A 26,001-nucleotide genomic window follows, 5' to 3' on the forward strand; every position below is an offset into this window, starting at 1 on the left:
GGCAACATGGAAGCCATTACTAAAAATAAGCCGTCTCAAAGCACCTGAGTGATCCTGCAAACATGTGGAAAAGGTGTTGTGGTCAGACAAGACCAAATTGGACCATTTTCGGCTAAATGCAAAGCGTTACATTTGACGCAGACTTAACACAGCACATCTCTCAATCGACACCATCCCTATAGTCAAACATGTGGCGCTTGTGCTAGTGGTGGCAGCATCATGCTGTGGGGATTCTTCTCCTCAGAAGGCACTGGAAAGGTTGTTAAGACTGAAGAAAAACAGGATGGAGCAAAGTAATGCAAATAAGAGCTAAAAACTCCAACGGGGGTGAAAATGCACCTTTCAGCAGGACAATGATCAAAAGCACAAGGCCAAAGCTAAACTAGAGTGGCTTAAAAAATAAGGTGAATAATTTTGTAATTTCATAAAATGGGACACCATTGTCTGAATACTTTTGCAAGGCATAGTATTTAATTATTTCATATTTCCATGTATTATTTTAATGTACCATTATTCTTAATACATATCCCTCATTTCCATAAACTATTCACAATAAAATACAGTAATACTGACCAGTAAGTTTGTATTTATCAAAATGCAATGTATTTTGTGTACACACAGTAAGTAATACAGTAATGCAGTAAGACAACTCACAAACAAATTCAATACAAGTTCACATTGTGCAATGTACAATGAAGTAAAATGAAGCGTGAGAGAAAATTATGGTCTAAATCTACAGTATGCAGATAAGTAAGGTCAGACATGAACTGATTTCAGCAGTCTAAACTGAAGGCAAGAATTTATTATATTTTTCATATGTGAAATTAAACCTTGAAGCAAGAGTTTGCAATTCCAACTTTTTAAAAACAAACAACCAACCAGTTCTACCATCAAAATTTGACAATTGTAGAAAAAGCAAAACACTAGCTGCAATGCTGTTCTTTTTCTGTTTCTTTTTTGTTCTTTAATTTCCCTTGTGGGCACAGATCCTTTAAAAGGTTCAGCGAGATCAGCCTTATAAAATGCAATTAATCTGGATCTTGAATAATTTGGTTTTGAAGGCAGCAATGTGTTAAAATACTGTCAACCTGTGTCTGCTGTCCAAGATCATTAATGGTTTTAAATATTTCTTGGGATATGGTGGGAACTATGGCAGTGTGCCAATTTCCAGCAGGCTTGCATGTTAAGAAGGCGTTTCTGCAGCAGTTTCACAGGTACAGGTCAACACTGCTTCATACACCATCTTCTACAGCCTCCCACCTCTTGCTTAGCAACTAAATCCTGGAGGAAATATATCAGCTGATCCAATCAATCTCTTCCAATTTGTGTTCAATGGAAACAATTGTTATTGTATCTACTTCTGTACATTATTACAAAAAAGTGAATGTTTTATTGAAAGTGAAATCTGATCTTTGTTTTGGCCTAGATTTAATGACCTTAAGCACACAAGGAGAATGTCTGTCCTTTATGTGGCATTATCAGTATCAAATGGTAGTGAGAAGAGATCTTTCAGCACTCAGTTTGTGTTGCAGAGAGTTAGTGTTTGAGAACCTCTAATCAGTCAGAAAATTTGAGTCATAGATCTGTATGCTAAAGATGTAATATATTGTTCTATAGGTAAGATGTGATAGATATTTGGTGCTGCTTTGCAGGGTTGGGGTAATGTATTGGTAAATTCCAATTCAATTCAAGAATTGGAATTTGAATTGGAAGAAAGATAATATAATTTAATTAACTAATTCCACTCATTTAAAAAATATATTTTATACATCTGTAAAGGAGAAACACATTCCCCCTTCACTACAAAGGGCCATTGCTTATGATGCCGACTTATATATTTATAAGACTCATTATAATTATTGTACTGTTTAACATTGCATATGCGCAAATATAATTGAAAATCAGTGAAAGATATATTTTTCTAACTTACCGGATTGGTCTCTTAAAATAAAATAACGATCATTTGCTATTTGAATGAATGGGTGCTCTCATGTTCTGAATGTTATAACTCTGTTTATTAAGAAGTCATAACAGTTACTTTAAAGACATGATATACTTACTTGTGTGATTGAGAGAGATCACATGCAAACCAAGCTAGTCCATCCCGCTCTTCAAGTATGGATGCGCGTCAGACTCGACATTATGCCCTTTAGAAGGGGAACGTGCTTTTGAACTTAAGAATGGATGGTACGCTGTAATATGTGTGCAGTCAATACGATAAATATTAATCATACAATATAAAGCTTAGGTATTTACTTTGGTTGATAAATGAAATGTTATTCATTATTACAAATGTTTATAGTTAACTTACTGACAATATATACCTTTTACTTGTTTGTAATGCCTGGTTGTTATTTGTTAGTAAAGTAGGCCCTAATTATTTGTTTTTCTTTATTTATGAATTACTAATATTTAAAACATACACACGATATTCCTATAAATACTGCTATACCTTAAAAATATTAAAATCCCACAAGCAATTACAACTCTTATTTTTTATATGATTTTATCCTATTTTAAACCAGTATTTTGCATTCAAAAGTGTTACATATGTATAATTATTTTCTTTCACAAATGCAGTCAAGAGTGAGGATTCAACAGGCTTTATTTCCAAGACCTTTGGAGAGCCATGATAGCACACCAAGGGCAGGCCTCAAGTATGCCAAACTAATTCTGAGTTGAGACAATGCTTTGACAAATATTTATACACACAGTTTAAGCAGGTTTAATGAAAAACAATACTATATATGGATTTGTACAGCCTAAGCAGTATTGGACAAAGATTATAATGTCATTAATTGTGATATTTGAATTTTGTGTACAGGGTAAAAAAGGCAAGATATCTCAGACGAAGATCACATTAGCTCTGTCTTGCACCTGGCACCGTAGTTTTATAGAGCTTGCATAAGTAAGAAATGGCAGTCGGCTGATAATATAAGAGATGCTGTTGTGATTTGGAGTGACTAAGTAATGCAGTTGACACATATTTTGGGTATGCTGCCTGTCTTGTTTTGAAATTGCCTATGGCCATTACTTTCCACAGCATTATACAATTCAAAAGGTTGAATTGAACAAGTAGTACAAACATTTGACATCAAAGAGGTAAATAAGAAAAATAACTCTGATCATCATAAGTTCCTAAAATTTTGTATAATTTAAATTATATCTCTCTGACCCGAATATCTTGCCTGCCATGCAAAAAATGCATAGGGCAGATGAGGCAGGTATTGCAAAGTATCTGTAGGCTATTTGAGCTAAGTAAGGAAAGCCCTAAAAAAGATGGATTTCATGGAATTAAATTATATTTAATTTCATTCCAATTAAAATTCCAATTCCGAATCCTGCTACTTTGGATGTTAACATTGTCCTTCACCTACTTTTGCCCTGCACACTTCTCAAAACAATGCCAATGTTTTACAGGAGGCTGGATGACGTTTTGTTCAACTGTAGCTGTGACATCCGCTGGATCCAGCTGTGGCAGCAGAGAGGAGAGGCAGGGCTCCACACCCAGCAGCTATTCTGCATCAACAGCGATTCACAGAAGATCCCCTTATACAATATGAATATCACTCACTGTGGTAGGAAACTTTATCATGGAGTGCCTTGAATTGCTAACTTTTGCTACCTTAACTATTGAAAAAATATGTAGGGTTTGAATGCTGGGTTGATCTGTTAATATCACAGTATCCTCAACTCCCTAAAATGAGCTCTGCTGGAACCTGAGAACATATTCATAAAAATGCATGCATATATATATTGAAATAAGCCAACACAAACTGTGGAATCTTGATCAATTATCCACACTTTAATGTGTCATTAGGATGTACAAAATCTGTATTGTTTTCTTGCTGACTCAACACAGCTGCCTTTGACGCTTTTTAAAATTGTTTGTTGGTTTAGTTGTGTATTGTGTTCTACCACTAATTCTTAATTAGGCATGTGCCTCATACAATTATTTTTATTTTATTTTCCTGCTCCGAAAATTGTTAATGTTAATAGGTTAATTGAAACATTCATATTGTTAATTTAGTCAATGATTTACAAGGGTACACAGTTAAATGCAACATTGTAGAACAAAGGCATGGAAAATGTATTCATCAGAACAACCAAAAAGCTGTCAAATGAGGAACCTCTTTCTTCCTATTATTTAAGGAATCAGTTTTTCACCTGTAACTTCATTTGGTGCACTAAAATATGACATTGCTCTTTTAACTGGCATACAAATAACCCTGGTGAAGTACAGATACAAGCTGTGTTAAGCCTCTTCAATGACATGTCTCGTTTTGTTCTTCAGATTTGCCAGAGATCAGTGTGAGTCACAGCAACCTGACAGTGATGGAGGGAGACAATGCCACTGTTACCTGTAATGGGTCAGGGTCTCCCTTGCCAGATGTGGACTGGACTGTCAAAGAGCTACACTCTATCAACACACACCAGGTACACAAGTGAAAACAACATTATTCAGATTGTTAGATTTTTGGAAGTTGAACAAAGTATCATCACTGCATTTATTTTTCTTGCAATTTCCCTGTACTCTTTTATTACATTTTATCCACAAAATGTAGCATAAAAGAGCTTTGGATCTTAAAAAATAACAACAAATAGGTTAAAACAGCCTGTTATATGTATGTTGAATTTGAATTATCTTTTTTAATAGATTTTTTTAAAAGCCCGGTAACCTAATAAGTAACCTAAAATGTCTTATTAGTACATGATGATTTTGCAGTAAAGGGTTGACATTTTTTTTGGTGGGGACATTGTTTGATAGCATTACTAAAAACTCATATTAACTTTTTGTTCACATACCTTGAGAATAAAATAAATACAATGTATTTAAATATGCTGATCAGTATAATCATGGAAATGTGTGTATTAATTTCAGTTTTATTTTTTAAGGTTGAGTTGTTTATTTTTCAAAATCCAAATTCAGTACTAAAGACCTTACTAAATGTTTTTGTAATTAAAAAAGGTTAGGTTATGAACATAACCCTGTTTCCCTGAAATAGAGATGCCCCATTACACTCAATGAGTATAATAGCATTGATTGACACGGAGCTGAATCTTGTGTAGCAAAGTCACCAAATGTCATCACACGCGCTGCATGCCGGGACCCCTTCCTCCAGCATATCACAGTCCATACATGTCCACCATTTTCGACTGGGTGCTGGAAGTAAAATACAGTGACCCAGAATGGTAATGGAACATCTCTTCTTCAGGGAACCAGGGTTATGTTCTTATCCTAATGTTCCCTTTCAATTGTGAGATTTTCCATTATGTAGTATGGGTAGGTATACCAGAGCTGTCACAAGAGGCACGCACAAAAGGAGGCTGAGACACTGAGGAGACTTGAAGGAGATGGGTGGGAGAGACCAAACTGGAGCACCTCAAAGCTGTCTATAAGCGGCAGTCAATTAAGCTATTGCCATGCCTAGGGCTTGGTCATTAAACTTGCAGAGATGCAAGAGGTGGTCTGTAAGGCAGTCTGAGAGAGCTCTCGGCTCACCACCAAAGACTGGAGAAGCTGGGTCTGGTAAGCCAGAAAGTTGCCAAAAAACAGCTGAGGCAGGTGGCAAAAGCTCCCAGACTCAAAGATGCCTCAACAGGCAGTAAAGCATCAAACCCCAAGGTCTCTGCATTATGCATCACATACAAAACATCTATGGTCCACTGGACTGAAGGCTGAGAAGCTTGTTGGGTCCATAAGGATTCCATCCCATGTGCCACTAGATCACAAATCCAGGAGAGGGTGGCATTAATATCAGGCAGGGCCCCAAAACGTCCATCCCTTGTACTGTGACTCTTATACTATCTATGTCAATAATGATAAAGTGAATGGCAATTTGCTCCCCTCCTTGGAGGAGTTGCAGGAGGAGGAGCAAGTGCTTCTAGTCTGATGGCGCCACTGGCTCCCACCCCAGGGAACGGTGTGGAGACTACAGCAGGAGCATTGAGGACTCTTTCAAGTGCCTCTCCATGGGTTCCTGTCCTAAAGGCATGGAAGACAGCAGAGAGTGCTTCAAGTCCCTGCCATGAATGCTCTGAGGGCTCGTACAGTGAGAACTTCTCATACAGGAGAAAAGTGAGCTCCTTGAAATCTGAAGTTCCTACCATGCTGTGCTTGTCCATGCTCATGTACAGGCTAAAGCACAATGAGCTGGAAGTGTATGATACAATTTTTTAATACAAGGGAAGAAAGGAGTGCTTTAAATGCCACTACAGTGGCATTACAGGTTACAGCCCTAGGACATGGGGTCACTCTGAGGCCACCACCGAGTTGTGGAACTGAGCAGCAGAGTCATATAGAGGAGCTGAGGGGGCACATAACACAGCACAGGTACAGAAGCGTGTGAAGGGGTAGAACACTGAGATTAATGTGTACAATACAATACTTGAGAGAACAGTCTCACTGGGAGACACCAGACACCTGGCTTAGCTACTCTGCTGCTGCCACAGTACAGAAAAAGAGCACACAGTTGAATCACTTGTGAAAATGCAGTGTGATCTCAGGCTATGAAGGAAGAAAACAACAAGTGGCCATAAAAAGCAGTGACTAATGGATTAGTACTAGTTTTCGGTTCCAAGGAAATCCAACTTTCAAAATAAAACCAAAAGACTGAAAGATACTACCAAGAAAATTATGTGACAAGCACAAGGCAATAGTAATTTAAGTAATATATACAATACTACATATAAAACTGAAACTGACATGTATCTGTTTCTCAGAAATATTCAGCAGGGAGTGAAGTAAAAAATGATGGATGGTGCTTCTTTACACACTGTGATGGAGGAGGAAAGGGTTCTAAAAAGACGACCTTTGGTGACTGCTACACAAGCTTCACCTTCTTCTGGTCAATCAAAGCCATTATACCCATACAGTGTAATGGAACTTCTCACAATTGAAAGGGAACATTAAAAACAAGTAGTACAATACGATGTTTACAATGTCTTATATGTCCTGATGCGTAAACAAAAATATCTAGCAGGGAGAAAATGTAATTGGTGAACACACATTTTAATGGCCCAGTCAGATTATTATGTTATCCAATGTTATTTCATGTTCCTGCAGACCAATGTGAACTGGCCGAATGTCCACTCTATCAATTTGACACTGGTCAATGTGAGCAGGGAGGACAACAGCTTCATGTTAAACTGCATAGCAGCGAATGTGGTGGGGATGACCAATGCTTCAATCCAGCTTTCAGTCCTCTGTGAGTTCCTTCCCTGCCCCACTTTCTCTTTCAGCATTGTTGTGTGTTAGGATTGTTCTTTGTCACCTGTCAGTCAAAGTCTGACCAGCCATTTCAGCTGGAGTTGATATTGTGGCTATTGATAATTTATATTAACTTAACTTGTAGAAAGATCTAATAATGGAAAGGAATTGATTTTGCTAATAAATTATTATATATGTCTTATTTATGTATGTATGTATTTATGTGTATAACCAAGTGAAATATTTCTGGATGTAAAGCTTTACAAAAGTAATTATATAATAAGAAATAAAAACATAATGCTTGATTTAAATTAAAGGACTTCAAAATCTAGGCCAGGGTTTCCAAGATGTTCAGGCTGTCACTTTTAAAAAGTGATAATTGGAACTGACTTCTGAAATTAACAGGGGTGCACCTTTAAGTGTGAAAACATACACCTTCTATTAATAGGCTTACAAAAAGTCATAGCTAGGATTTTACTTTAGTAAAAACAATTTTTGTATGTGTTTTTATTCCATAATACTGTTTATATTTTAAATGGTTAGTACTGTGTGATCACATCACATGATGTCTGGTTATATTGGAATAAAACTCCCCCAAACCCGAAATGACTGTAAGTCAGCTAATTCTGACAATTATTGATTTGAACAGAGAGAGGGCGTTTTACTGCAATGCCAATATTTTTGAAAAAACAACTGCTGTGAAAAGTTTACTCAGATTTATCTAATGCTTTTTGTATACACACGATTGCAATTCGTTAGAACACGAAGAGTGACTATGGCTCAGAGTTTAGGGGAAAATGTCTGTGAGATCCTCTTATTTATTTAGCCTAGTGATGCAGTGCAACCATTTGTTTAGTTCCTCCATGCACTCTCCAGGTCCCTAACCTTCCTAATAATTAGGACTCATCCTAGCAGTGGATCACTTTCTGTGAAAATGCCATAAAATGGTGATAACAGCTGCAGCGTTTAGTTAGACTAACTGACAGTAAAACGAGGGGGTGATTACATGCTGTTAGAAAGTTACTTCCAGTATCGTTAACATGCTGCTTTATTCTGCTTCAGTGTTTATAACACACTTTGTATTAACTACTTATTATCCTGATATGGTGCATGGTTTTAATCCACTTTAACAATGACAGATTTTCTGTTGAGTATTACCTATATATAAAAGTCTTCTTTGGGTAATACTGAAATTAATGGGAAAATAGAGTGTAATGAAATGATGATTTCTGTCTCTTTTATTACTGTGTAGGTTTTATTGCCAGACAATCAGTTATCCGGGGGAAAATAAGATGCTATGGATTGAGATTCTTTACAGAAAGCAATCTCTGTTAAATTCACTACTGCTCACATTTGAAAATGTGGAAGTTTTTGTCTGATGGATTGCAGGTTTTCTGGGAGGCAGTCACATTTTTGAGAACATCTCTCAACTGACATCATGAGAAACTTTTTAAGACTGAAAACAGGAGACATTTCTTGACACAGAGGAGTCTAGAACAAGTTAGCCATCCAAGCAGTAAAAGCATATGCAATAGGATCCTTCAATAAATAAATTGATGAAATCCTCGGTTTGTCAAGATTGGGCAAGAGGTCTCCTCTTATTTGTAACTTTTCCTGTTATTCATAATCACAAGGGTCAGTATGCCCTCATTTTACATACAAGGCAGACAATATAAGGTGATTGTAAAACTCCCAGTTCCACACTTAATATCTTAGGAACCTGTCAAAATGGTGATGTTGTGCAAGCTGTGTTTTTATTAATTCATTAATTAATTGTGTATGTTGTAAATTTCTGCTTCTATAAAACGAACATTAATTTTCACTCCTATCATGTCTGTAACATAGCAAGAAAGTGAAAGATGCAGAGGATTTAACCAATTTGCATTTTCATTTTTATCCACAATATGAGCTTGGAGGTATATATAGTTATACTGTAAATAGCATAAAAGGGTTATACAAATAAACCTGAGTGTAAATATTTAGAATAATCGTATCGGTAAACACTTTACAATAGGTCTCCCAAATTACTGTTTATTATCATAGTATGTATTCATTAACTACATGTTAGTTACTCATAAGAACAGTGTAATTAAGCATTTGTTAACATGTACTTAATGTGTTACTATTGTATCCTCTAAAGCCTTTTAAATACTGCAAGAGAATACTGTGTCTCCTCAGCTTAAGGCTGCACTTCATTCCTCTCAGCACAATGTGGTCATGTAATCTATTTAATTAAACCACTTATTGATTAATAATCTCCTGATTCCATAAATCGTCTCAATTAGTTATTCTATTAAGATGCATTGGCGTGTTAATTAAGCGGCAACATCTGTGGACATTTATTTAAAGGGACATGCATCACTTTATTACTAATTTGTCTTATCCAATATTATTTATTGGAATGTGTTAATACATAATTTAAATGTTCCAGTATACTAGTAGGAACACAATGTGTCAACAGAAGAGTAAGAAAAACCATTACTGATTCCCTGAACAATATATATAAAATACTGAAATCATAACATAATTACAGTTACATATGTATTACAATGGTAACATTATAATTATACTTCAAGGTTGTTTGCAAGCAGCACATTAAGTATCACTTACACTATCTTGATTTAATTTAAACCGAGTTGGTTAACTCTGCCTTCTTTCATAGATTGACATTGTTATTTAAAAACTTGGCCATAAGAAGAAATCTGCATCTACAGAATTGGTAACCACTGAAAATATAACTAAGCCTTTTGTTTTAATTGGGAAATGTGTCATCTTAAATCCAGACTAATTTAAAATTTAGCAATTTCTGTATGTCCATTAACACTACATTGTTTGGGGAAATGTGCATTTCCTTTTCCATGAAGCCTGCTTAAAAAGTGTATTTGGAATGATATTTATCAACAGAATACCAAGTACCCCTTTGTGTTATGCATGGTTCAGGTGTCAACATTATGGGTAAAGAACAGACTTTTGGACTTTTTGGATTGCTTCTGTCAGGGTTTCTTTAAAATTTAGTTTTCTACTTTTTTAATGGTCGCAAGTAGTTTGGGATTATCATTGTTTTCCAGGGGAACCTTAGCACAAATACATGCATCTGTCAAATCTCACATACCTTCTAGTTGGTGTTCATTACTTTGTTCCCCTTATAGCTGTACATCTCAGCCTTTCATTTTCTGTGTTTTTCTGATGATAGATGTCGGTCTCTCTTTACTTTAGTGTGTGGTCCAAAGATAAATTGAAAGGCGTGCAAAACAAATTATACCCATCAATATACCCAACATCAGGTGTATATTGTTGCATGTGTTCCCTCAATGAAATGCCTATTGTTTACATGATTAAAAATGTCTTTGACTCTATGTTTAGGTCTCTGAGTAATTCTAATTTTAATGAGTTACTTTGATTGTTAATTGCATTACTATAACTGAAGAGGCTGCATCTAGAGCATAGCAGCCGAATTACAATTAAAAAGAAAAGGTTGCATAAAACATAGGGCTCTGCTCATCAATTGAGTGTTCATCCCGGGTTGGAAATCAAAATCCTGGTCTCTTGCCAGGGCGACTTTGAAAATGACAATGTGGAAGCACTTGAATTTTTATCTGAGATCCCCCTGGGTTGATCTGTCTATTGCTTTAGATGGGTAGAAGTGGGGTTGATTGTTGTATTTAAGACAAAAAAAAAAACATTTTTATCACTAGAAAGAGTCTAGAGTCTAATCCTTTTGTGTGTGATTTATAGTAAGTTAATAGGTTGTGTGAAGGGTGCCTCTTATTGTATAGATGTAATTTAGTCCAGTTTGTGCGGCCAAACTGCACAAGATGAGATCTCTTGTACAATAAGAGACACACGTCACACAATGTACACTATTAACTTAAAAAACATGCAACTATGACACTGATGACAGTGATTTTGTGTAACAAAATGTTCTTATAACTATCTCACAAGCCGCAATGAGTTATGTTTCAAAAAATTAATCACAGGTGTGTCAAAAGTTTAGGCCCTTTTAAATTCTGGCACTTTTAATTATTGTTGTTATTGGCTGCTTATTACAGTCTCTAGATGGCTAACTGGAAGTGTGTAATTTGGAAATTATCCTTGTGTCGGAAGAGTTTTTAGAGGATAATGAGCTTAAAGTGGAAACCGTGAAACACATAATCGCTCGTCTGTGTCCACTTCAGGAATTATTTTGAAGAACTGACTTGAAGACAAAAGACTCCCTTTTGGATTTATCAAGTAACCAATCTCTCCAGACAGTATTCGCATTGACCCTACCTTCTGAATTCTGCCTCAGTCATAGGGGAATTATCAAAACCTGTAATGAATGTGTCGATTCCTTTGACACCTACCTATCTGTGCAAAACAGCGTTTTCAGCTATTGTTTACATAAAACAAACAACAATCATGATTGCAAGTGGAAAATGATCTTCGGGTTGCTGTTTCAAGCATCAAACCCAGTGTGCTCCCAAAGACAGGCCCATTTGTTACAATAACAATGTGAGACAACTCTCAGTGTTGATGTATTTTTTTATTTTTTATTTAAATGTATGCTGCTGTTTAATTATTTACCTACTTGCGGTTTTATTTTGGAGACTTCCTTATAATCCTGAAAATGCTTATAGTGTTTAAAGGCAATATAGAGCCCTAATGGCTAATCATTCAGAAACACATTAGAGAGTAGTAACAATGCTAAAACCTCCATGAGCCTATTACTATTTGTATCATAATAAGAAAATATGTACTATTGTATTAACGGACATACATGCAGATCTAACATATTCATGCTATTTGTACTATAAATGTACACACACTAAAATAATTGTAACTGAAATGGTACATTTATTCTCAAAGTTTTGATGGTTTGTTGGTTAGTCAGGTCTTCAAAGACTTGTCTGACGCTTTTGAAGGTTTGTCAATGCATTCAAGGCAGGGCCAGCTTTTTTGTAAACAAAAGGCTTCAGAAAGTTTTAAAAAAATATTATATATTTAATGTAACATGACAGATCTTATAATTTAATTGTGTAATGGCCATTATTTATATTGTTAAATTATTCTGTTATAAAACTTTTTTTTATAGTTAATGGACTGTAATTATTCTATAATCTACCAGCTACAGTTATTCTCTGCTGTTTTGGCATCTATTTATTGTTTATTATGTATAACAAAATCATTGTGATGCTTGTTACTAGTGCTGACATTTTCTGCACTATACATTAAATGGCTGTTGTACTGTGGAAGATAAATACGTTCATACACAAGCAGTTTTTTTCCAGTTGACTGGTTTCTGGGTTTCTGACTCGAAAAAATAGATGGTGTCATGGATTATTTGATTGTTGTCAGGATTGTTTTATTTATAGAGGAGAACAATGTAAGTATAATCTGGATACATACCAGTGGGTAGGTTTTTATTTAATTTTGCGTTCCCATTGAAGAAGACCTTTTACTTAAATTAGGTTATTATAATAATTCTTCATTTGTTAGATGAAACCCCTACCCAAAGCAATTTACAGTGTTCACAAAATATACACATTTCACAAAACATTTTTACTAAAGTATACAGGGGGTTAGATTAGACTTCACAAAACATTTAACAAAAAGCAACCAGTACTTTACATAATACAAGACCTAAATGAAATAAATTAAATTAAAGTCAAGTGCAATAACAAAGCAAGATTCTCTTAAGTGGTCATTCAAGTGCAGACAGTACTACATTGATATATGCAGTGAGGTCATATAAGGAAAAATTAAGTATGAAACCAGTTACAATTAAGGCAATTTAAAGTGCAAAAATAAGTGCAGTTAAAATAACAAGGAATAGTTGTAAGCAATACAGTGTGCAGGAAGGTGTATGGTATGTATGGTCCTGAACTTCTGGGTGGAGAATGAGTAAGCTCTACAGGTGTGTGTGTAGGAGGGTGGTCTGGAAACACTGCAATGGTCTGGAGAGGGTGTAGTGAGTGTTGAAAATCTGGAGGTTGCTGGGTGCAGTTTGATTGAGATAACACTAGGCTGTCTCTAATACATCAGAATTACACTGTGAAGGCAGGTGCATTAATCTTCTAAAAATTATTTGTTTTCTCATCTTTTGTCATCTTGAAATACGGTATTGAACATTCTTGCATTTCTCGTATTCAATGTAAAATATATATATATATATATATAGAATACAAAATACAGTTCAAGACGCAGTTGTGTAAATCATCTAATATCATTATAAATTATCTTACATTATTGTATGTCACTTTTTTTGACTATGCATGGTGTACATTTTCTTTTACTTGCTCCATCAACCTTTGCTGACATTCTATTAGTGTGTAGGATTCCTGGCTCTGGTATTCTTCCTATAAGTCTTTCTAATGGTCCCTTACATTTATGTCCCAGAGTGATTTCAGCAGGTGAGAGCCCTATTCCCTCATGCATGGTACAGTTGATGGCAAACCTAAATTCTGTCAGCCTAACTGGTAAATATCTCTTGCATGAGAATAAAGACTAGTTATGGAGTTTTGGAGTTATGATTTCATAAACACTTCACCCACTTGTTGCAATTGTCTTTCACCACAAAATTATATTGTTTGTTATGGGGAAAAGGACCCATTAAATCAACCTGGATCATCTGTCCAGTTTAACAGATGCTGACTAAAGCATTCCTGCAGGCTTCATGCTGATTAGCATGCATTTTAATAGGTAGTGCAGATTTGAATGATTTGCTAAACAACCTCCTGCACCTACAGTCAGGAAAAAACATCTTGGAGTGCAGAATTGACCTTCTAGAGGCATGTCATGGAAATACTTAAGGAACTATTCCTGAAGGCTGCCTTTTAATATAGGCAACCGCTAATTCATCTAGTTTAAGTGGAGCATGTTGCAGTGCAATAGAGAACAGTGTTGAATTTCCCTTTTCTGTATACAACTGTAACTTTAGGACAAAGTCTTGAAACTGGATAGTCCAATGACAGACAAGAAGTAGGATAGGATTGTTTAAAGCCCAAACAAGAGCAGAATGATTTGTGACCACATCAAATCGTGTTCTTTCCTGCACAGAATACCATTTCTCTACAGCCCAAACAATCACTGTGTATTGCTTTTCTGAAACTGTATTGTTAATCTCATCTGGATTTAACAATCTAGATGTGCATGCCAACACCTGTTCTTCTTCATCCCTCTGCTGGATCATAACTGCTACCAGGCCAAGATGACTGGCATCAGTATGAATCCTGAAAGGATGGAAGTAGGCAGGATGCTATAGAACTGGGAAAGAAGAGAGACCATGTTAAATCTTTCAAAGGCAGTTTGACAGTCCATTCTGTCATTTTTTTATCCTTTCTTTGTGAGAGCATTCAGGCATGCAGATCTTTCCAGGAACCCAAGAACAAATCAATGGTATTAGCCTGCCAAGTCCAAAAATCACTGCACCTTCTTTATAGATCAAGGTGTAGGAAAAGATATAATCTCTTCCAACATCTGGTTGTCTGTTTAAGTTTCCTCACTGTCAATGACATGCCCAAAGAATTAGATTGTGTTTTGTTGTCAATACCTCTTTCCCTATATTCAATGTCATTTTCACATTATGGAGATTCTAAAACAGTTACAAGACCCTGAACCTATTGTTGTGGAATCTTTGAGTATACAATGGTGTCATCTATGTCGACAAAGCAAATCTTTATTTTTAAGTCAGCCAATACCTCTTCCATGAGCCATGAGAAATGTTTCTGCAGGACTTTTGAGACCTAATGCCATGACTTTGAATACATACAACCCAGAGAATGTTACAAATAAGGTTCTCTGTTCACTGAAAGCATCCATGTCAACTTGTCAATTTGCACTTTTCAGATCAAGCGAGCTGAATATTAGTGCTGCATTCAGATACTCAATGATCTCTTGAAACTCAGGCATGGAATATGGATCAAACTTGTTTTTCTCAATTAACTGCTTTCTAGTAACCTGCCATCATTTTCCTAATGAAAACTACTGAACCTCCCGGAGACTGGATAGGCCGGATGATTCCTCTTTTCAGCATGTCTTGGACCTCTTTATCCATGAAATCATATTAGAGAGAAAGATCCGCTGAGCCTTCTTCCGTACAGGAACATTTATCATTGGTAATGATTTTGGGATTCACTATGCTGGCAATTTGTTACTACATATCCTAGACCATTGATGCAGCAACAGGGAACATAGTTGCTGTTTTCCTGACACAGATATTTCAGCTTTTTCAACAAGAGTATGCATTGTGGCCTGCATACGCACATGAAGTTGACAAGGTCTCATGTTCCTGTTTTTGTCATCCCACAAAGACTGTAAAAAAGGATAGAATCAAAGCACCTGGTTATATTTTATACTTGTTTTGAAATCAGAAGTTGTGCCAGTTTTCTTCAGGAAACATAGCTCTTGGAGCTAAAACTAATGCTAAGAGCTTTTTTCAATACTACAACAGCAAGAGGTCAATATAGGAGGAAGTGAAACAGATAAAGGGCAAAAATGGAAGTGTAGAACCGTCTCAGAAATTAGTGGAGAAGTCGCGGAGATAAAGCAAATAGAACTTTAATCATGCCGGCTCGGAAGCCCCACGTCAGGAATAATTCCTTCAGTGAGAACTTAATGTTTACAAACATGAGTGCAGCTTTATAGGAAAATTATGTAACATCTTATGACCGTTCATCCAATCAGAAGATACAGGTCCGGGTCCATTTATGATCTGTCCTCCCGTGAAGAGGTGATGGATACAAAAAGCAGATGTCTGTCTTTGATGTGCACTAGGAAGATGCGATCCCACGGTGGTCATTTACCTAGTGTCAATCACTCATTAACAGAAACAATTTCTGCCTATCTTGAGAAACGATTAAGTCATAAACAAATTCTCAGCAGACATCTGTAGGCTATTTCGGCACTGTATAATCTTTTAAAACTGACAGGAGTTTCTAACAAATCAACCTTGTTGACCCTTTACTTGTCCTGCTAAATCTAATCTGCTCAGTCTGTATACAAACTACTTCTAATGCTAGTATTAATATAAAACATTATATAATTATCACAAAACACTTTCTTCAACATCCTATACAGACTCTTCAGAAGTATCTTGGAACACGAACAAGATGTGGCAAATGTTCTAAATTAGTATTTCACAGAGGTTTTTACAAAATAATAAATGGATAACATGCCACAGGTTAACAACCAGTCCAGTCAAACCCTAAGAGAGATCAGGATAAATGAGGAGGAGGTACTAAAGGGAGTGGCAGAATTAAAAACAAACCAGATGGTATATTTCCAACTGTACTTAAAGAAATTAGGGAAATTATTTATAGGCCGCTAACTCAAATATTCCAAATGTCACTTAGAACAGGGGATGTGCCAACTGCCTGGAAGACAGCATCTGGATACTGTGTACAGTTCTGGGCTCCACACTTCAAAAAGATATTGCTGCTCTAGAGGCAGTTCAGAGGAGATCAAACAAACTTAATCCAGGTCTGAAGGGAATGTCCTACTGAGAGACTGAGGGACCTGAACCTTTTCACCCTGGAACAGAGGAGACTATGTGAGGACAAAATCTTGAAAAGCATTGACCACTGACCAGAGGAGCTTTTCCAGATCAGCAGGGACACACGGACCCGGGGACACAAATGGAAATTGGGCTTCAAGGCATTCAAGACGGAAAACAGGAGACACTTCTTCACACAGAGAGTCATTACAATCTGGAACAAACTCCCCAGCGATGTGATTGAAGCTGAAAATGTATGAACATTTAAAAATAGACTGGATAGGATCCTTGTATCACTTAGTTATTAATGGACACCAAACGAGCACGATGGGTCAAATGGCCTCCTCTCATTTGTAAAGTTTCTTATGTTCTTATGAAATCCAAACCTAAAATAAAAGAGAGTACTGTGAATCTCTCAAAAATTATGCCACTAAGTCCAAAGTTCTCCCTGTAGTGAAGAGATGGGTACATCCTCTGTTCATCAGCCAGAACAAATGTGTCCTCCATACAAGGATTTTGAACGTGCTTTTATAGGGACTCTTCCATCAAGGTACACTAACAGGCAGCATTAAGCAAAGCACACAATTTCTCTTTATTTCCTTACAAATCAGTAGCTTGCTCGGTAAGGCATGCCTGGAGTCAGGCCTTTTAGGCTTAAAAAGATCTCAATACCTTTTCCCAGAGTGGTTTTACTTCCACCTGAAGATTGCTCCTAAGCTGCTGTTTTTTTTTTTTGTTTGTTTTTTCCAATTTGTGATTATTTTGTATGGGATTTATTTGGGACTGGGAACACTTTCCAATTTTGAATTATCTTTTTGGGAGGTGACTGTTTTCATGTAGATCAATAGTTTATGCTGGCTCTTCCTTTCTTAGTCGTCTTTTAGTCCACAGCTGTTAGTGTACCTGAATATACATATTAAGAGGGAAAAAGCTAAACATTTCAGAAAATGGTTATTGAGAAGGCCTTAAAAGGTTTTCTTGAGAGTCCATTAAGGTGCAGCTATCCTTCTTCTGTCTGTGATAATCCCAATTTCCATGTATTACAGTTCCCCCCCGTATTCTGAAGCTGATGGAGCCTGAGAGACGCCATGATACCTGCATTGAGTTCACAGTGCATGGCAACCCACAGCCCACCCTTCGTTGGCTGCACAAAGGTGTAGAGATCAAACAAAATGAGTTTGTCCGCACTGAAATGGTCTACTACCAGGACCTCCAGGAGGGCTGTTTGAATTTCAAGGACCCCACACACTTTAACAATGGCAACTACACACTGGAGGCCATCAACTCCTTCGGCACAGTCTCTAAGACTGTCTATGCCCACTTCCTGCACCCCCCATTCAGCAATGAGGTGGCCTATGATGGTATGTACCTTGATACATTTTCTCCATAGCTGTCTGTCTGTATTATTATTATTATTATTTGAATTGGTGGTCGTACTAGTCATCATTTATCACTTTAATCCTGTTTTTTATTTGATGTTTTTGCTAACATATGCTTTTTCATGTCTTGATAATTGATAACGCCTGGCTCTTAAAAGTACCAAAAACGGAAAACAACAGTACATCCCAAATTATGCAGCCAGAATTTTGTCCAGGTCTTGCTCAAGAGACCATATAATTCAAATACCAAAATCTTTGCATTGGCTCCCTGTAAAGTTTTCTGTTTATTGGGTGAGAGTTCCAGGCCAGATTTCTTTCTCTTGGTTAAGTGAATCAAGGCCAAAATAAACTCTATTTACCTTCTACTATATAAGTCTATTGGGGTTGTCCGAACTCCTGAAATATCATTTAAAATTATAAATCATGTCTAATTATTTCTTTCTTTTCCTTTTTAACAGATGACGCCCTTTTCAGTAAGTGTTTTCTCCCACTATTTTAATTACTTTTAACTACTATTTTATGAAACAGGTTTTCAGGTTATAAATATATTTAGAGTGACATATTATCTTCATCCTTTATTGATCAACTGCTGGATGAATGGCTCCCCAAAATCTTTCCACTTGTTTAGATTAGCAACATCTCTTTTCCAGGTCACACCAGCAAAACATCTTATTTAATCTTTTCATCTTTTATGTGAGATATTTTAGATGTTTCTATTAATCTTTTGGGATCAATTCTATAGCACATTTTGTCCATCTTTAGTCTTTTCTTCTTGCAATGTGTCCAGCCCATTGCCATTTTAATATTTTCACTTTTTCAAAGGTGTTAGTTTGTTCACAGATCCATGCATTTTTTTCTATGTCTTGTTATTCCAAGCATATATCTTTCTGTGCTGATATTGTGACATTCTTTTTTGTTTTCAGATCCATTTGTTTTTCTGTCTATTCTTGTTCTTTCAAATATACATTTTCATGATTCTTTGTGTTGATTGCAGTTTCTGTATTATTTTTGCATTTACAGTCATAAGATGCATTGATCAAATACTTTTCTCTTTTGGCAAATGGGTAGACTTACTTTTAATATCATGCCATTTCTTCCAAAAACTTTCACTCTTCATTTGATTTCAAAACAAAGAAGTATGGAACGATCTTTGAATAACAAGAAGAGATGGAAGAGAGACGGAAAAATAATTGAATATTTCCAAGAACAAACAAAAATATGTGACATCATTGAGTGAATATGTTAAATGGCAGTGTGCCGGACACATTGCAAGAATTAGAGATCGCATGGATCCCAAGAGATGAAAAATACCCAGCAGAACATCACATAAAAGATGGGAAGATTAAATAATAAAGCAGCTGTGACATGGAAAAGAGAAGCTAAAGATATATATAAAAAAACAGCACATGGAGTATACTTAGCTAATTAGCAAAACAACAAAAGGATTTCACCAGTTGCAAGCAGACATCACTATTCAATATACTTGTTTTTTCAAAAACTGCCATGGGTGACTGCACTAATTTAATGTTAATCAAGGTCTTCAAATGTGGCATATATTTTCAGGCCGTAGTGTACTTTGGCAGCAGACCTTATCCACCAAAAATGCCTTTGGCACACACTTTAACAACTGTTACAATTCGTAAGTTAAATATAAAGGCAGAACTGTGTGTGACCTTCATCATAAGCTCCTCAGATGTACATTCTCAGAGCTTCATTATAATTTTACACGCATTATGAAGCGTGACTACACAGGGAGAGTGACAGATTGTTACTGTCAGAACTGAAATGAAGTTGGATGAGCCTGCTTCATTGTGGAAAGGAAGGCATGCAGGACAGACAGTCCCTCAAGAAATGCCCACATGGTTTCCTTTTCACATTCCTGTAGTCACATTATCAAAGTATAATGAGAGATGCCCAGTCGAGGCAGTCCTGGGGCATTGCCCAAAGAAAGATTGCAGGGGATCAAATGATTCAGGAGGTCTTGATATTAGGCACACAAACCCTAAAAATGAATGGCAAAGATGGCGGTTCCACAAGGAAAGGATTGAAGCCTTCACACTTCATATTTCATACCACAAATTGAAAATGTAATCTTTCTTTACAAAACAATTAGAAATGTTTTAGGGGTTGGGGGGACAACAAGTATTTTTGGTGTGGTGGTTATAGTTTTTATTCTGCTAATTAAACCTGTAAATATAATTATATTCATCACATCACACTAAGGATGCAAAAAGATGGTTTGGTTTTTTTTTTTTGTATTTTTAAAAATATGTATAGTATGCCTTTATGATAAGTTCAACCGTCTTAAAAACGAACATGATAACTGATAAAATGGCAGCTATCAATTCAGTCAATGATGTCAAATTGTGAAACATATAGGATTTGACATCATTGACTGTCTTGATATCTCAGTATTACCTGAGGATACATCAGTTGGCAGTAAAGGTTGACAATCTGCAGACTGATGGATCTACATAGTAACATTCTGTCTCTCTTCACTGTAGTTGTGACCCCAACACCTTCTATCAGTGTTACTCATAGACCTGAGGAGGACACATTCGGGGTGAGTGTGAAACTAATGGAAAAGCCACCTTGACAAAATATGATTATGTCTGCCTGGTAAGAGAATAGTTTGATGTGCAGTGCTAAAACAAACAAAATAATTTTAAAAAATCCCTAATTATCCATTGCCCCTTACCAGCATGGTGGTAGTTCCCTCGTTCCCTTCCTTTTTCCTGCTTCTTAAAAATGTAAGCTTTGAGCTGTATTTGAGTCAATAAAGATAATTGTATGCTCCCTAAAGTTTTAATATCCGATAGTAGGGAAGCAAGCATTGTTAAAGAGAACAAAATCACTTCTAATTAATCCACCATCTTAGCTTAATTACATAAGAGGTGAGGACATAAATAAACCTTTTAGTCATTACTTATTTTCATAGTAAAATGTAGTTGAGAAAATGTTGGCATAGTGAAATAAAATATATTTATTTTGCTGTTTTATTGAGAAAATTAGATTTGGATTTTTGGGGTGGCTCTATAAATGGAGTTTGATTGTTTGATATCATTGGATTGTTAATACATAAGATTAAGTATCAGATTTACGTTAAATTCTAGTGCTCTCTAAACACAAAGAATACTTCTAAAACAAATACAAAAAGGTTTGCATGTGTAATGGAGTCTCGTGTGAAAAGTATCTAAAATGAATTCTCCTTCAGCAGTTAGCCTTGTTGATAAATAGCATTTCCAGAAGATAAATTACTTTACCATTCACCAGAGTCTGAAACTCTGTGGTGCATGTTGGAAGGGGTTAATAAAATGTACTGCAGGCAAGTGTCAATTAAGTAGACATATTACAGACTCTGTCTACTTTAAAACTGCAGTGTTGCACAATCATGTTCAATTTAAAAACACATTTATTTTTGTTTGAGGAAAAAAACTGTATTAAACCCATATTAAAACTTACATCAGTCTTCAGGAGTCTCTTTTGATGCTTAAAATGCAGGTTAGTTTACAGTCTGCAGGCAGTTTCAACTGCTCCTTCATTTCCTCTATCCCACCCCCATAGCCTGACTCTGTAGTTTCTCATTTCTGACCCTCAAGATCTTTTCATACAAAATAATTCCTGTAATACCGACATTGATTTTTTTTACCCCAAAACCAATCTTTCGTGAAACCGTATCAGCACTATTCAGAACTCATGATATAAACCAGGAGAATGGACACATTTGATGAAAATTAGAAGCAATAACTAATGTAATTAAAATAGATGAAACGATGCCATGGAGAATTGCATATGCAAGTCCGGAAAGTGCATCACTGGTGTGTAAATGAAAAAAATGTAGTTATCTATTGTGGAACTGGAATAATCCCAAATACTAGGGCATTTCATCATTAAACCCAAAGCATGTTGAGATTTTCTGGGTATTGTTTCCACATTCAATTTATTGATAGATGACCATCTTTATCATGTTTGATTTGCCTTCTTAAAAAAAAAAAATATATATATATATATATATATATATATATATACATATATATATATATATATATATACATATATATATATGTATATATATATATATACATATATATATATATATATATATACATATATATATATGTAATTCCTATCCTCTCCTCCCACTAGGTGTCCATTGCTGTAGGTCTTGCTGGGTTTGCCTGTGTTCTTCTGGTTGTTCTATTTGTTCTCATCAACAAATATGGCAGACGTTCCAAGTTTGGAATGAAAGGTATGTGAATAAAATTCTTCCATGTTTCGGGTCCCAGGTTTTGCATCTTAGCCTTTTGAATGCTTTTTATTAATAAAATTACTGTGGAATGTACTTGGCTTTCAACACCTGCAACGCAATGTTCCTACTAGTCCATGTCAAGTACTTCAATGACATGATTAGATAAATCCTTAAAAGGCCACCAAATCCATGTGCTTCTCTTCACTGTGGTGTAGTTTTCCAAGTGTTTGGTTTCCCATGAAAGCTGAGACGGTGAAGCATTCTCTGATGTGAAATATTTGTTTTTTATACCCCCCCCGACCCCACACACACATTATGCCCCCCCCCCTGCATTCTGAAATGGGGGGTGGGGGGATACTTGGTCTGAGTAGGAATACAAAATCTCAGAAAATATTGACAATTATGACATATTCTGGTACCAGACAGTCTACTGATCAAAACAAGACCATCCACGTTTTGGTAGAAGCAACACACACCCGTAGAGAGCTCACAATGTCAAGATGGAATGTTTACAGTGTACTAATACACAACAATTTTACATAATTGGATCTGAACTTCTCTGTGTTTAATAGAACATCTCAACATTACCCCCTGGGTTCTGAATGACGGCAGGCAACACAGAAACATTAAGTCAGATTTGTTTGAGAATGAAATGTGCTGGTAGCCAAGAGAATAAGCTTTCAAACGATGTGAGCATTGTAGGAATAGTCTAACTTCTATGCACAGGAGCTGAACGTAACTGCCAAATAATGCTTTTCAGGTTTTGATAATGTAAACTTTTTTTTTAACCTCTGGCAGTTTACCACTTGCCTTTGTATCATCTCAGGTTATTCACTGGACATGAACTGCTTACATTTCAATAAAAACTGGAAAAATGGGGGTGTTCTAAAACGTTTGACCGGTAGTGTATGTTTACTTGTTTCTTTACCTGCTTATTTATGCCTTTGATTAACACACATTTTAAACATCACTTTTATATATACAAGTGTTTTGTTATGTGTGCTTTCACAAGTATTGTTGTTTGGATTATTATACTTATTATATTGTTTCTATTTTATTAAATATCACATTATAAATTAGGCTCCCCTTTCAATCACTGGGATCCCATGATTTAAAAATACAAACAATCTTGAACTCCAGAGATTTAAAACATGTGGCCAGGACCGGATGCCCTAGTTGAAATGCTGTTTTTAAACAATGTTATGTAAATGCACAGCATGTTTTGGGATAAAATCTAACTAGAAAGTAACCTGAATACCATGGGTATCCCAGAGAGATTATCAGATGTAAAAACAAACAAATCATTGGATTGATACCAAAGTTTCAGTTGCATTTATGTGAAAACACAAGAACTTGTATTTGGGCCTATGGATTGCTCATTTAAGAATGTATTATTTAAATGTAGCATTCACCTTTTCCTGCACGTTTGACAAAGGAACAGAATAAAAATAGAATACACTTGTAATCAACATTTACTATTTTAAGTTTGACAATACATTTTTTTTCTTCTCATTACATACTTCATAAAGTATGCCCAAGGAAGTGCATAAGCCGTAGCTTCAGTTGGACTAAATTAGTATTTTAGTTTAAATAATTATAAAGGCACTGATGGAAAAAGTAATTGTTCATTCAGATCTATATTTATAACATCAAAGGGCAATTATGTACTGGAATGTAGAATGAATGAGTTGCCGGAGTGTCAATCATGCTGAGGAATTCAAAAGAAGATTATTATAGTTTGGTGAAGCTAAAGGTTTTATTTTGGGTCATCTCCAAGTACTGCTTATCAAGTGTTTACTGGCACCTGAAATATTCAGTGTATATAATTGTATTGTATCTGTATTTTTACATGAATAGGAATGTTTGCTGTGGGCCCCGACTTCCAGGTCAGGTGGTTGGCATTGACATGGTGACATGCTTCCTTGCAGTAATCTGAATTATCAGTATGGGTGTCAATCTGTGGCTTTTTCACTGGTTGATTTGCAGTATGATTTAGCAGTTGGAGTAGTGTACAGAGCTCAAAAGAAATACTACATAAGCTGTCCTCTCTGAAAACTCTCTCACTATAATCTTTGTTGAATTCAGTCATTTTCATTTTTTTTTCAGTATTAACACAAATATATATTTTTCTTGTTATTAAGATATGTACAATTTGTTTGTTTTATCATATTCTGGAGCATGGGAATTAGGTCGCACACTTACATGTTTCTATATTGTGCATAAGGAAAGAAAGTTATGCTATGTTTTCACTATGCAATCAGGCCCCTGTTTCTGAACTTGCAAACCAGGCAGATACAAAATACACAATCAAACGCAATTCTGACAGCCAAACATTGTTTTATTAATTAAGTACATAAACAGTGCACAATGTTAATATCTATAAGAAAATACTAATACGAATGTTTTGTGAATAAGTTTTGTACAATATTGATAATACATACTGTTCAGCTGAGCAGTAAATTAATCTGTAGAACCTTTTACAATGTATGTATTACTACTATTATAATAATACATTTATTTTAAAACAATGAACACATTTAAAATAATTCAGAAATCATATTGGGGTGTCCCTTTTTTAAACACTACATCATATTGCCTTTTTCTTTAAATTCAGTTTCAGAGCCTGCAATTTATTTGTCTTTAAGCATCAATAGCATAGTAATAGCCTGCTGTATCTGATGTTAACTACATTAGAATACCCTGAGGCCTCTTGTGTTGCCTGTTGTCTGCTAAATGAATGCGTTCAACGCTGGCTGTCTATGTTTGGCTTGGCTCTTTGCCATCTTCATTGACTTTCTCCATTTCACTGCAGTTCCCACAGGGACACTCTTTTCTCTGGCTCCCCCTCCCCCCTTCTTTCCTCTGCCCTTCCGTGTGGAAATGCCCCATCTGATAACAACAGCGAAGGCCCTCAATCCTGTTAACAAAGTTAATCTGCTTTTAATTAAGTCGATACCATCACCAGATGTAGAATTAAAAAGTAAAGGGGAGGGAGAAGGAGAACATTTCATAATTTTTGGAGTGAAATCTGTTACTGCTGGCCTGCGATATGGCTCGTTTAACCTCCAGCTGTTAACATGTGTACATGCAAGACTCAACCTGTGTGTATAGATTTTTTAAATTATTTATTTTTGTGTATATTTCAAATGGGGAGATAAAGCTCTGAGTGTTTGTCAGTCATGTTTGACTGTAGAAGTGCAGAAGGGAATCAAGTTTTAGGTGTTGTGTAATTTACATTTTAATTATTTTTCTAATTGTGATTCTCCGGCTGTCCCTGCCTGTATCAAGACATGAGTCGGCTCCCAGCAGGGCTTGGCTCAAGATGTATGCAGTTCTTTCTCTGATTGACACTTCTCGTGCCCTCTTATCCCCAACCATCTATCCGTTGTCACCATGGCAGCCAGGCTGACTGATATGTGACAGTCTGCTTGAAAGAGAATACAACAGCATCTTCAAGATATGCTGAGACAGATATTGTTTTTTTCACATCAGAGTTTTTGATTTCAGCTTGTTATCAGAGGCACAAGAGAAAACAAGAAGTTAAGAATTGTGCATGGATTTATAATGAACATTTTATTTTCTTATTTTTGGGAGGTTTTATCAGAGTAAGAATCTCTGTTATATTGTGAATAAGTATTATTGGGATTGTTTGCTTGTTAATTAATGAAAGTAGGATACTCTCAAGATCAACTTC

The 26,001-nt window shown here is 35.9% G+C and overlaps 1 protein-coding gene across 1 annotated transcript in view; it reads left to right on the forward strand.

Annotated features, from left to right (window-relative positions):
• The window catches only part of LOC136748303 (NT-3 growth factor receptor-like), a 383,972-nt gene that overhangs the window by 181,677 nt on the left and 176,294 nt on the right, over positions 1-26,001 (forward strand). Inside the window, exons 5-11 of the mRNA XM_066701924.1 lie at positions 3,421-3,578; positions 4,295-4,437; positions 7,067-7,208; positions 17,726-18,040; positions 18,517-18,531; positions 20,563-20,621; positions 22,205-22,307. Of these exons, the coding sequence (XP_066558021.1) occupies positions 3,421-3,578; positions 4,295-4,437; positions 7,067-7,208; positions 17,726-18,040; positions 18,517-18,531; positions 20,563-20,621; positions 22,205-22,307 (935 nt within the window). The remainder of the gene's footprint in view (positions 1-3,420; positions 3,579-4,294; positions 4,438-7,066; positions 7,209-17,725; positions 18,041-18,516; positions 18,532-20,562; positions 20,622-22,204; positions 22,308-26,001) is intronic.

This window comes from Amia ocellicauda, chromosome 4 (genome assembly GCF_036373705.1).
Source record: "Amia ocellicauda isolate fAmiCal2 chromosome 4, fAmiCal2.hap1, whole genome shotgun sequence".
In the NCBI taxonomy this organism is placed as follows: Eukaryota; Metazoa; Chordata; class Actinopteri; order Amiiformes; family Amiidae; genus Amia; species Amia ocellicauda.